Source organism: Panthera tigris, chromosome C1 (genome assembly GCF_018350195.1).
Source record: "Panthera tigris isolate Pti1 chromosome C1, P.tigris_Pti1_mat1.1, whole genome shotgun sequence".
Classification (NCBI taxonomy): domain Eukaryota; kingdom Metazoa; phylum Chordata; class Mammalia; order Carnivora; family Felidae; genus Panthera; species Panthera tigris.
In genome coordinates this window covers 117,717,562-117,730,271 of record NC_056667.1, presented here as the reverse complement: position 1 = coordinate 117,730,271, position 12,710 = coordinate 117,717,562, and the positions used below count along the sequence as shown (strand labels likewise).

Genomic DNA, 12,710 nt, shown 5'->3' with positions numbered 1-12,710 from the left:
TGCTTTGTTTTGTTTTTGCATTTTTCCAAAAGCAACAAACACTTGTTGGAGAACTAATTAAGTACATTCATTCGATGAATATTCATTGAGCTCCTACTCTGTTCCAGGTGGCTGTGCCAGAATGATAGAGGCCTGGGGAAATTGCCCGTGGCAACCTCAACCCTGTACACAAAGCCTGTGGTACTCAGTTGCAACCCCTCCTGGGGCGGGGGGGGGGGGGGGGTGGGGGGGGGTGCTGGCAAGATGATGGAGGCTGGTAGTCAAGACTTGAGAGGCCTGCATAACCACACAGTTCACAAACCAATCGGTCAGCTGAAGTGAGCAACTCCAGAATGTACAGTGGATGGTACTGTGAACTGTGATCCATTCCGTGGGACCATGTACTAAGGACCGAACCAAGCCTCGTGGGTTAATGTATGAGGCTGAGCCATATCAGTCACCATTCTTGCACGTAAAATATATTTGAATATCGATCATTTTATAAGGTTCAACCTAACAGACACCTGCTGTATCTGGCCAGCCTCTAATCCCTCTTCTTCTGGTATAAGGATCTCCCTTCCCCTCCCCTACTCTCAGACCTTGTGGCTTGGGTGGGACTTCCATCAACAGCAGCCCAGAGGTGAGCATATGACCCAGACCTCGGCAAGGAGAGGCACCACCAGCAACTAACCACAATGACGGCTTTCAGGGTTGGGCTCATTGATGGGGTTTTGGAGTGATGGGGGTTTGGAGCTGCCGACCAAGAAAGAATTCTGGAGACCTCTTTGGTGCAAAAAGGTGATTTTATTAAAGCACAGGGATAGGACCCATGGGCAGAAAGACCTGCACTGGTTATATAGTTATATACTATGAAGTTGGAGAGGTAAAGTCAACTGGCAAGCCTCCAGAGGGCTTTGAGATGCTAAAGAGGACTCCTAAGCTACTTGAGGCCTTGCTATGGTCAAGCTAAGGTTGTTTTCCCTCTAGGAAGGCATTAACATTAGCACGGTAGAAGGTTCCTGGAGAAATGTTATACTCTGTATTTGCCTCCAGTATTTGTCAACGGGCTGCAGGTTATGAGGAAATTTAATTTTCCCTGCCATTTCCTTCTTGCCTTTTTTCCCCACATCACTATCGAGGGGTGATGTTGGGGCTCCAGGAAACCTATAGGTTTCTGGAGATTAGACTATTGATAAGATTGCCTTTTTCTTGTCATTTACTAAGGCATTTGTAAACTAATTGGAGACTAGTGTCCTTCCTGACTGTGATCTCTATCAGTTAACCATTTGTTTTCTTTCTTTTCTTTCGTTCTTCCATAGCTAGGAGTGCCTGAGGCATGTCACACATATCCCACCTGGTGGTGGTGGTGGAGGGGGTGGTTTGCAGGGTTTCAGCTTGCTTCATACTCCGTCACCTTCTTGACTGATGCTGGGCCAATAAGAGTGGCGCCACCAAACCTAGGCATTAGCATTATACTCAGGCCAGTAGCAAGATGGCGGCCCTCCCATATCATGAAGCCATTTTGGCTGAAAATGAAGTCAACATTGAGTGGAGAACCCAGAGACAAAGAAAGACAAAATCCTAACCCCATCCTCTGGCACCTAGAGGCGACTGTGACTAAAGCCTCTCTTGACAGAAGATAGACAGGTAGATATGTTTTTAACCTTTGTTTTACTTTTGAATCCATTCTGTCACTAATCCATTTCTGTCACTTGTAACAATTTCCCCTGGCATATACTTCAGGAAGTCTCCCTGGGAAAGTGATATGTGAGCAGAAGGGACTAGGGGTAGGGGATGAGGAGGACATTGTGAAGGAGTGAGGAGCTGGCTGTCCCTGGAGGTCGGGGGCCTTCACCAAATGAACACACCGATGACATGAACTTGCTCTGCCCCTTCAGTTGTTCAATAAACCAAACAAAGAGGTCTGTCCTCTCTTGAATGTGAGCTTTTCTGGAGCCGAGCTAATGTATTATTGATGAGCCATAAATAATGGGGCAAGCATGATTTCCCATTCAGTGCTGAAGTACAAAGGTATAACACTGACATTTTAATGAGGTTTTTATGGTCCAGGCTCACTGTTTACACTCTGGAAATGTGGGCTGGCTTTCTCAGGAAAGCAGTTTTTCCTTTACTTTTCTTATTTTCTGCCTCCATTTGTCAGCATCCTTTTATTTTATTTATTTATTTTTTAATTAATTTTTTTTTACATTTTTATTATTTATTTTTGATAGAGAGAGACAGAGCACAAGTGGGGGAGGGGCAGAGAGAGAAGGAGACAACAGAATCTGAAGCAGGCTCCAGGCCCTGAGCTGTTAGCACAGAGCCCAATGTGGGGCTCGAACTCACGAACTGTGAGATCACAACCTGAGCCGAAGTCGGATGCTTAACCGACTGAGCCACCCAGGCGCCCCTGTCAGCATCCTTTTAAATATTTCTATGGAATATACTTGTTAAAACAGATCAAATTAAAAAAGGGCAAATAAAACCAAATCTGAAAGACAATGTTGCCAGTGTTCCCAAGGCCTTATCTTCTCCGGATGGAGCAAAAAATGATGAGTTATGCCCCGACCTCCCAGAGGTTCCCCACGTTTCAGCCTGATTAGGCAATTTGGCCTGGCATTCAGAAAAGAATGCTGGCAACAAACAAACCTGGATTCAAATCCTGACTTAGTCATCAATTAGCCATGTGCTATCAGGCAGTTACTTTAACCCTCCAGGCCTCAATTTCCTCATCTGTGTAATGGGCCAAATAATACCCATCTTTCAGCAGTATGAGGTTGAAAAAAAATCAGTACAATTAAATTGTCTGGATATACAAGTTAAGATGCATTTGGCTGCAGACAATGGACAAACCAACTCAAACTGGCTGACGTAGCAATAAGGCTGGGTGCTGGCTTATGTGACAGAGAATCCAGAGACAGAGTGTCCTTCAGGGTGGACGAATGCGTGGTTCAGGCTCTGTTTGCACGTGGTTCTCTTGCCCCTTCCTCCTCTCCCTTTAGCATATCAAAGTCTCTCTGGAGGGCTCCCATTCAACTTTACCTCCCCAACTTCATAGTATATAACTAGTCATTCGTCATGACCCCAGTGCAGCTCTTTCTGCCCATGGGTCCTGTCCCCATGCTTTAATAAAATCATCTTTTTGCACCAAAGATGTCTTCAAGAATTCTTTCTTGGCTGTGAGCTCCAGACAACCCCACCATCACCCCAAAGATGTTGACACTTTTCTATTGAGAGGTGGAGTGTGCTAGGCAGGAAGCATTTACTCTGCCTGCTGAGGTCCTACTAGCTGGACTAAGAATCAAATGGACATGAGACAGATGAAAAGGGGAAAATAAAACGTAATGACATACATTCAGGGAATCCAGACAGACAAGAAATTCCAAAGACAGGCAAAGTAAGTTATGTACGTCATTCTGAACTAAGGAGGAGGGGATAGGGGCCTGGGACTTCAAAGGGAAGAAAATAAATTCATAGGAAGATGAAAAAGAATAAACGTTTGCTGTAAACAAACATTTGCTGGGCCCCTCAGAAACAGGGGGGCATAGACAACTTTGATCAAACAGGCCTTGCTGGGTCCCTCCCTGTCTGTCGTACCCAGTTCATAGTATAAGGTAGTTGTGTTTAGTGATAGCTCCCTTCCTAGAGCAATTCCTTTAGCTACATTCTTTTCAGGGAGCTGAGGGGGAGATAAAGAACTTTTCTTGAATCTTCTGGGTATTGATTACTTTTTATTTGTTGATGTTTTTAAGTGTTTATTTATTTGTTTTGAGAGAGAGAGTGCACGTGGTGCACCAGCAGGGGAAGGGCAGAGGGAGAAACAGAGAGAGGGAAGGAGGGAGAGAGAGAGAATCCCAAGCAGGTTCTGGGCTGCCAGTGCAGAGTCCAACTCGGGGCTCGATCCCATGAATAGTGAGATCATGAACTGAGCTGAAATCCAGAGCAGGACACTTAACCCTCTGAGCCACCCAAGTGCCCCCTGATTGCTTAAAAAAATTTTTTTTAATGTTTATTTATTTTTGAGAGAGACAGAGAGAGCGAGGGAGGGGTAGAGAGAGAGGGAGACACAGAATCCAAAGCAGGCTCCAGGCTCCAAGCTGTCAGCACAGAGCCAGACCCGGGGCTCAAACTTGTGAACTGTGAGATCATGACCTGAGCCGAAGTAGGATGCTTAACTGACCGAGCCACCCAGGGGCTCCATGATTGCTTTTTAATTCAAAATAATCTTCCTTACAAAGTGGCCCATCTTGGAGTGGCCTGACCTTGGCCCCTACAAGTCTATGTTCCCTCTTATAAAAGAGTGGGTCTTTGAGAATGGCCTCAATGGGTAGAATGAGGTGAAAGCAGAATTGTGCAACTTTCAAGGCTAGGTCATATGGCTAGCTTATGCCTGGCTCTGTCCTGGGACACTTGTCTTTGGAATCCAGTGACCATCTTGTGAGGAAGTCCAGGCATTATGTGGGTATTTTGAACTGTATGAGTATATCATTCATATTCCAAATATATATAAATATATATATATATTCCAAATATATAAAATTTCCAAAAATATATACATATGCATGTACATATACATATAATATATGTATACGTATGTAGAAATTTAGATCTCTGTTGGCATGACTCATTAATGACCTGATCCTACAAATATTTTGGAGGTCCTCCCATGTGCCAGGCAGAGTGCAAGGTGATGAGTATACAGTAGTGAACAAGTCAGGCCATCAGCTGACTTCAGAAGAGGTAGACATCAGGAAGACAGACATCAGAGAGGTAAGCCCATTGGTCTAGAATCACACACTGCAGTAAGTGCATTGAAGGGAGAGCACCCAGTGCTGGGAGAGAGGGTGGGGGGGTTGGGGTAGGGTTAGATTTAGAAAAGGAAGCCAGGACACGCCCCTCTAAGGAAGGGATCCTTAGGCTGAATAGGAACTGGCCGAGTTTCGGGTTATTTATCGCTGCAGCTATATTTATCCCAAAGCTTGCATGCTTGAAACAACAACCATTTTATTATTTCCTACAAATGTTGCGGTCCCAAATTCAGGCAGGCTTGGACTGGGAGGTTAAAGCAGTCGCAGACCTACCTAGATTCATGGGCAGGGCCCAGGGACCCCACCTCTCCATGAGAGGAGTGTCAGAATTTTCAGCCAGCTTTAACCCAGCACACCAGGGGATGCACCGTGGGGTGTGGTGAGAGAAGGAGGAGAGAGAAGGCCAGAAGTAAGGTTCTGTCAAGCCTTGAAAGTTATGTTAAGGGTTTTGCATTTTATTTTCCGTACAATATGAAGCCACAGATGAGTTTTAAGGAGGGAAATGAACTGTTCCCTGTGCTTCTGAAGCTTATTGTTTATAGCTTCTGTGTCTGTTATTACACTCATTTCATTGACTTAGTTTGGCAGAGGTTGGGATACCTTTGTATTCTGCTCACCGCAAACTCTCAGTGAAATAAATGTGAAATACATAAATGAATTGGTTAAATAATTGATCGTGGAAAACAGCTGTAATTGTAGGTCATTGGTTTAGTGATTCTCAAACTTTAAAATGTGTCTGTGAATCTCTGGGGGATCTTATTTATATTTAGGTTCTGATTCAGTAGGTCTGAGTGACCTGAAATTCTGCATTTCTAACAGGTTCCTGTGCTAAAGTGCACGCTTTGAGTGGTGAGTGCCTAGAAATCATTGTACGTCAGAACGATTTCAGTTGAAAGGAGATAATGGGATGCGGGCACCAGACAAGCAGAGGTGAGATGATGTCATGCAGGTCCAGAATCTTCTTCCTGTCTCCTTGCCCTGCTAATCCTTCTCACCAGCTTCACCTTCACGCTCAGGCCCCTCCTGGCCTCTGATGGCTGCTGCATTTCCAAGGAATCACTTCTGGATACTACAATGTCCAGAAAGAGAAAGATACTGTATTTATGAAAGATTATCTGTTTATGTATTTTCCAGAAGTTTCCCGGAAGCCTTTTCCTAATGTCTTTGTGGCCAGAATTGGGTTACATACTCAACAGTAAATCAGTGGTGGGCAAGAGGACAGAAGTTTCCATGACCAGCATAGACTAACCAGCATCTGCTGGAAGTGGGGATCTGGGGATCAGGGACTGGGGAGAAGCCTGATCAAAGCTGGAAGGTGGGAGTACACAACCAGAAATGTCCACTACACTATAATATGCACTTTGGTGAATTGTGCAGAGAACCTACATCTTATATCGATATCGATATCTATATATCTATGTTTGTGTCTATCTTTACATATGAAATAGGGACATTGCCAAATTTACCTAAGGGAAAAAAAATAAGGATTTTTTAAATTAAAAATTAAAAAAACTAGGGGCGCCTTGGTGGCTTGGTCAGTTAAGCGTCCGACTTCGGCTCAGGTCATGATCTCGTGGTCCGTGAGTTCGAGCCCCGCGTCGGGCTCTGTGCTGACCTCTCAGAGCCTGGAGCCTGTTTCGGATTCCATGTCTCCCTCTCTCTCTGCCCCTCCCCCGTTCATGCTCTGTCTCTCTGTCTCAAAAATAAATAAACGTTAAAAAATAAAATAAAATAAAAAATTAAAAAAACTAAGGATTTTAATGGGTCTTACCTAAGACCCACTAAAAAGTATATGGAAACAAGCATTTGATGATTTAAGCTGGAGTACAAAGGTCCGGGACTGTGGGAAACACAGTACTTGTTCTAAAATCTACAACTTTGTTGGGGCAACAAAACAGAAAGAACTAAAACAACCTACTGTATAAGCAGATAGATTTTTTTCATCCACTTGGCCAACAGTTACTGGGTAATCACCATAAACAAAGATCTGTGTCAAGGGCTGTGGGAGATCCAAAGATAAGGCACAGTCCCCTCCTGATAAGAATTTCACAGTTTAAGACACACAAGTAATAAGAGGTGCAACATATAAAAAGATAAGTGCCAAAAAAGATGATAGAACAAAGGGTGTGGGAACCCGGAGGAAGGAAACAGTCCTTCTGGTTCAGAGGGCTTCAAGGAGGGTAGAAAATATACCATCTCTAACACCAGTCTTGAAAGATGGGCAGATTTTTAACCAGTGATGATGGCAGTGGGGGAGGGATTGGAAAATAGAATGATGGGAAAAGTAAATATTCCCAGTGTGAGTGTGTGTGGGGGAGGTGGGGACCACATAGAGCACAACAAGTGATGTGGGTGTGGGAAAGGCAGGTATTCTTATTGGATTCCTGCTATAATTTCTTATCGACATGAAGCCATAAATAATATCATGCAAGTGTCGAGTCATAGAATGAAAAAACGAGACCAGGACAACTCCTGGGAAGAGAGAAGCCCAAGCTGTCTGTGTATGGAATAATGTCCATGGGTGGGCAGGGTGAGTAGACAGGGCAGGAGGTCTAGGGGGGGCAGGTCCAGCTTCATGGTGTATAACTCCTAAGTACCAGCATCAGAACACAAACAGTTTCTTCAGTGAATAAGTTCCAACAACAACAAAAAGAAATGGAGGGAGAACATGTTGGTTAAAAGACACCTAAAGACATATCAGTCTGTTGTAACGTGTGGGTTTTATTCGAATTCTGATTCAGACTGGCAACTCTAAACATGACAGGTAAGTCATTTGTGGAACTATTGAGTACTGGGTAAGTGAAGATGTTAAATCACTGTAACTTATTAAGGTACTGGCATTGTGGTTGTACTCTTTTTTTTTTTTTTTTAAAGAATGTTTATCTTTTGGAGGTATATTCTGAAATATTTATGGATGAAATGATGCCTGAGATTTTCAAAAGAATACAGGGAATAGGGGGAAGGTATAGACGAAACAAAGATTGGCCGTGATTTGATCATTGTTACAGATGGGTGTTGAAGCTTCATCATACTATTTGCCTACCTTCGTATATGTTTGAAATTTACTGTAACAGAAAACGGAAAACAAAATATATTGAAGAATTAAGTGATTGGGTGAATGAATGTCTGGCGGGAAGCTCCACCCACTGAGCTCAGGAGGCCCCGCCCCTTGGGGGGCCAGCCGCTCTCCGCCATCTGCTCTCGCAGGATTCCAGTTTATACTTTTTTATACTTTTATGACTTTCTCATTTCCCTTCGGAAATCCATTGCCCTCGCACCTCCTAAGTCGTTCTCTCTGTTCTTGCCCAGGCCGCACAGACTGCTTCGAGTCCCCAGAAGTCACCAGCGGCCTCCGGAGCTCCAGCGCCTGCAGCCCGTATCCGCCCCGCCCCCACGTCCCTGGGGAGTTTGGTTGCGTCCGGCCGCCGACCCTGGGAGCGCGTCCTAGTTGTCATGGCGACGGTGGCTGGCGCCGGCCGAATCCCGCCCCGGAACCACCTCCTGTGTGAGCGGCCTGGGACCTGGGGCTAGGAGTGCCCCCTTGGCTGCCGCTGAGCTGCTGAGGCTGCCTGAACCGCGGGCAGGTGGTCAGAGGAGAGGTCGGACCTAAAGGGTTAAGTGAGGATGTGGGTAGTGCATGGGGCTGGGGTCGACCCCTACCCCTAGCCGGAGATGGAGTGAAGGGGCGCTGAGGGAGAGCAGGCGTCTGGCTAGGATGAGAGGGCCTGCGGGTAGAGGATGGGGCCAGGAGACCAAGGATGGGGGTGTGTGAAAAGAGACAAGTTCACCCTGGAGTGAGTGAACTGGAATAGGAGAGCTCTCCTGCAAATGGTTTAGGCATTGTTCCTGCCTGAAGTACAGGCGAGGAATTTGAGGGGCCCCAAGGAGAGGGGGCTGGAAAGTGAACTTTGAGGCAGGTGTTGAAGGGATGAAAGGGAACGAAGCAGGTGAGGTAGAGGCTGTGTCTCTAGTAGGGAATCTTCAGAGATGCTGGGGCTGGGGGTAAGGGGAAAGGAGAAATTTTCAGAAAATGATTGGTAAACACCTGCTTCAGTATAGTCACTGTATTTTGCTTGCTGTTGTGGACTCTGGAGAATCTAAAGCTATGAGTCTTCTCCAGAAAAAAAAAAAAAAAAAAAAAAGCAAGCACATAAAGATCCAGACCGGATTTTACATTCAGTCTCAGAGGCATCACAGAGCAGCACCCCCCCCCCAAGCTTACTTGTCCAAGGACCCCCAGTTTAGAGACTTAGCTGTAGAAGATACCAAGATGCCTAGGCTTGTACATGGCAATAAATCATTCATACTTCATGAGTAGTAGAGGCAGTAGTTGTAAAGTATGTTGAAGGGTGTTGGGGTCAGTGTGGCCTTTATGAAGAGGGTGGAACTTAAAATGAATGTTAAGGAAAAGCAAGTCTGACAAAGGGTCAACATGAACCGGGACCCTAGGTCCTGGGACAGAGCCCCTAGGAATGCACCCCCTGGTGGTGGAGGGGGCCTATTGGCTGCCCCGTCTCCTTTTCACCCCAGAGAGGGGCCCAGGAAGGTGGCTCAAAAATGCCAGTGTCTTATAAATAGTGTCTCCAAATGTTAAAGGGTTTCATGGTCACATGCAACTAAGAAACTGATTTGGAGAAATCTCAGAAGAGGCCTGTTTAACTATTTACTTCAACATTTTCTGATTTTTTTGATTGTGAGTGCCTTTATTTTTCCCTTCAGGAGTCCAAAGCATCTCAGGACTACAGTTTGGGAAAAGCTCTTGAAAATTAAGGGCCACCGAAGGGTTTTGAGCGACGGCAGGAGATTGGGGTGTGATATGTGACGCCAGATTAACGGGACAGCCCTGTGTGGGAATGGAGTGGCCGGCAAAGGCAGGGAGGCAGGGAGGGCCTGGGCCACAGTTAACCGCACAGTCACAGAGGTACGTTTGTTAAAGATTGAGAAAAAAAAAAAAATGTGCGTGCTTTCTCATACTGCTACTGTTTTCTTCCCAGGAAGTGACCTTTGGCTCTAAAAAGGAGACTCAATTTTTCATGATAAAATGGCAGTGGTGAAAACCCCCAGCAGAGAGCTAAACAGTGCCAAAGAACCATTTACTAACGTATCTCCCCTCCTTTTGAGGAGCCTCGTGGAGGAGCCTAAGAAAAGAACTCCAGTACCTAATCACCTTCTAGAATCAAGTAAGTTGGAATCTAATCAAGTAAGTTGGATCGCAGAGGATCCAAAGTCCAGAAAGCACAAAGAAATTTTTGGTGCTGATCTCTCTATATTGTCTTATAGGCTTACAATAGGTTTTATTATTAAGAACAATGGTTCTATTTAGGCCCATCCACTCACGTGATAGGTCCTTGTGGTGTACATGAGTCACCAAGTTCTGCTGCTCCCACTTCCTCAAATATCTTACCTATCTGTCCCCACTGCCTCAGCAGGTCACTAGGATATTGTAGTGCTCTCCTCCTTCCGACCTTCACACCCCGTCAGTTTCCTTTGTGGAATCACGGCTGTCCCTGCCCCTGTTCTGCTCAGATGCTCTCAGCGGTTCCCTTGCATACGGAATAGAGCTGCGATTCTTTCCCTTGGCATTTGGCCTCCTCTGCTGTGGCTGTGAACTTGCCTACTCGGCCCCGCCCCCCAGGCCTACCATGCTCTGTACCTCTCACCCCCAGCTGCAGCCACACCATTACTCCTGCTCCTTCAAGACCACATGCACTTAATACTCCCTTGCTTTTTTCCGTGCGCATCTCTCCCATTCCATGTACATGGAAAGCCTGGTAGATCCTCTAGTGATTATGTAGAAGGCTAATCATTCGGCCTACGTTATTCTCACTCATTCTGCACAACATCAGCGTTCTGTTTTCATTTTACTGTTGGGAAAGCTGACAATCAGAGAGGTCAAACGAATTCCCCAAGGCGGCACAGCTGAGTGGGGAGGTGGTGTTCAGTCGTTGTAGCCCAATGTCCAGCTCTCTACCATCACACTAGCTGGCTTCCAATTCATCTTGCAAGGCCCATCACAAATGCTGGAAATACAGTAATTTGGTGTGGCTCTTTCATTACCGTAGAACTTATTGAATGCAGATTAATATACTCAACTATTTCTGGGTATTAGCAGAGCAATGCCTATTTTACACCTGTTTGTGGCTCTAAAAACAAAAGCAAAATATCCAGCATCTAAAAAATTTACCAAATAGGGGTGCCTGGGTGGCTCAGTCGGTGAGACTTCTGACTCTTGATTTCAACTCAGGCCATGATCTCATGGTCGGTTGGGAGATCAAGCCCCATGTTGGGCTCCAAGGTGAGTGTGGAGCCTGCCTGGGATTCTCTCTCCTCTTCTCTCCCTGCCCATCCCTCGTGCTCATGGCAGTGTGCTCTCTCTCTCTCTCTCTCTCTCTCTCTCAAAAATAAATAAATAAACTTGAAAAAATTTTTTTCAAATGGGGCACCTGGCTGGCTCACTCAGAGGAGCGTGCGAATCTTGATCTTAGGGTCTTGAATTCGAGCCCCACCTTGGGTATAGAGATTACTTAAAAGTAAAATCTTTTAAAAATTACCAAATAATGTTCATTTCAGTACTTAAAAAAATGATCAGATAACCGACAGAGATCATCTATCCCCAGAAAGACCATCCTTACCCCATTCCAGCCCTTCACTTTGGCCCAAAGCTGATGACAGTGTTCAGCTCACCTGGTGAGGAGCAAGAACATCAACCATTTCACACTCACTCTAGATGTTTACAAGAATCACACTGGGCTAAGGAGCGGGGTAGGGGATCTGTGGCTCACAGGGTGTGGATATAGCCAAAGGTGAAAAGTGACCGTTGGTGAGAAATTGGATGGTGCATTCGTATTGAAGGAGGCAGTCTACCAGCTGGAATCAGACCTGGGCTTGATTTTCCACTACCAGCCGTGGGCAAGTTGCTTAATCTTGTTGAGTCTCAGCACCTTCATCTGCACAATGGAAATAATACCTGCTGCGCAGGGTCGGAGTGAGGATTACGAACAAATGCCTGACATCAGTGCTAAAGGCGCAGAGACAATGGGGTAGTGGGTTCCCAGTGCCTCCTACACATCTCAGTTCCTGCCTGAATGAAGAGCTGGGAAAAGTTGTTTAGACCTGGATGCTTTTTTTTTTTTTTAATATATTTTATTGTCAAGTTGGCTAACATACAGAGCATACAGTGTGCGCTTGTTTTCGGGAGTAGATTCCTGTGATTCATCGCTTATGTACAACACCCAGTGCTCGTCCCAACACGTGCCCTCCTCAATGCCCATCACCCACTTCCCCTCCCCCCCCCTCATCCCCATCAACCCTCAGTTTGTTCTCTGTATTTAAGAGTCTCTTATGGTTTGCCTCCCTCCCTCTCTGTAATTCTTTTTTTCCCCCCTCCCCTTCCCCCGTGGTCTTCTGTTAAGTTTCTCAGGTTCCACATAGGAATGAAAACATATGGTATCTGTCTTTCTCTGCCTGACTTATTTCACTTAGCATAATACCCTCCAGTTCCATCCACGTTGCTACAAATGGCCAGATTTCATTCTTTCTCATTGCCTAGTAGTATTCCATTGCGTACGTAAACAACATCTTCTTTATCCACTCATCAGTTGATGGACATTTAGGCTCTTTCCATAATTTGGCTATTTTTGAAAGTGCTGCTATAAACATTGGGGTACATGTGCCCCCATGCATCAGCACTCCTGTATCCTTTGGATAAATTCCTAGCAGTGCTATTGCTGGGTCATAGGGTAGTTCTACTTTTAATTTTTTTGAGGAACCTCCACACGGTTTTCCAGAGTGGCTGCACCAGGTTGCATTCCCACCAACAGTGCAAGAGGGTTCCCATTTCTCCACATCCTCGCCAGCATCTGTTGTTTCCTGAGTTGTTAATTTCAGCCACTCTGACCGGCGTGAGGTGGTATCTGTGTGGTT

General features: G+C 45.5%; 1 protein-coding gene across 5 annotated transcripts in view; it reads left to right on the top strand.

Moving 5' to 3' along the window:
* The first annotated feature begins 8,248 nt into the window (after positions 1 to 8,248).
* The window catches only part of CFAP221 (cilia and flagella associated protein 221), a 104,578-nt gene continuing 100,116 nt past the window's right edge, over positions 8,249 to 12,710 (top strand). Inside the window, exons 1-3 of one of the 5 annotated variants that reach the window (XM_042994264.1) lie at positions 8,249 to 8,386; positions 9,507 to 9,596; positions 9,782 to 9,967. In XM_042994264.1, the coding sequence (XP_042850198.1) occupies positions 9,829 to 9,967 (139 nt within the window). In that variant the 5' untranslated portion in view covers positions 8,249 to 8,386; positions 9,507 to 9,596; positions 9,782 to 9,828. Of the gene's footprint in view, positions 8,401 to 9,506; positions 9,597 to 9,641; positions 9,709 to 9,781; positions 9,968 to 12,710 lie in introns of those variants that run through there. The other 4 variants (XM_007091153.3, XM_007091154.3, XM_042994267.1 and 1 more) reach the window with 4 other exon arrangements.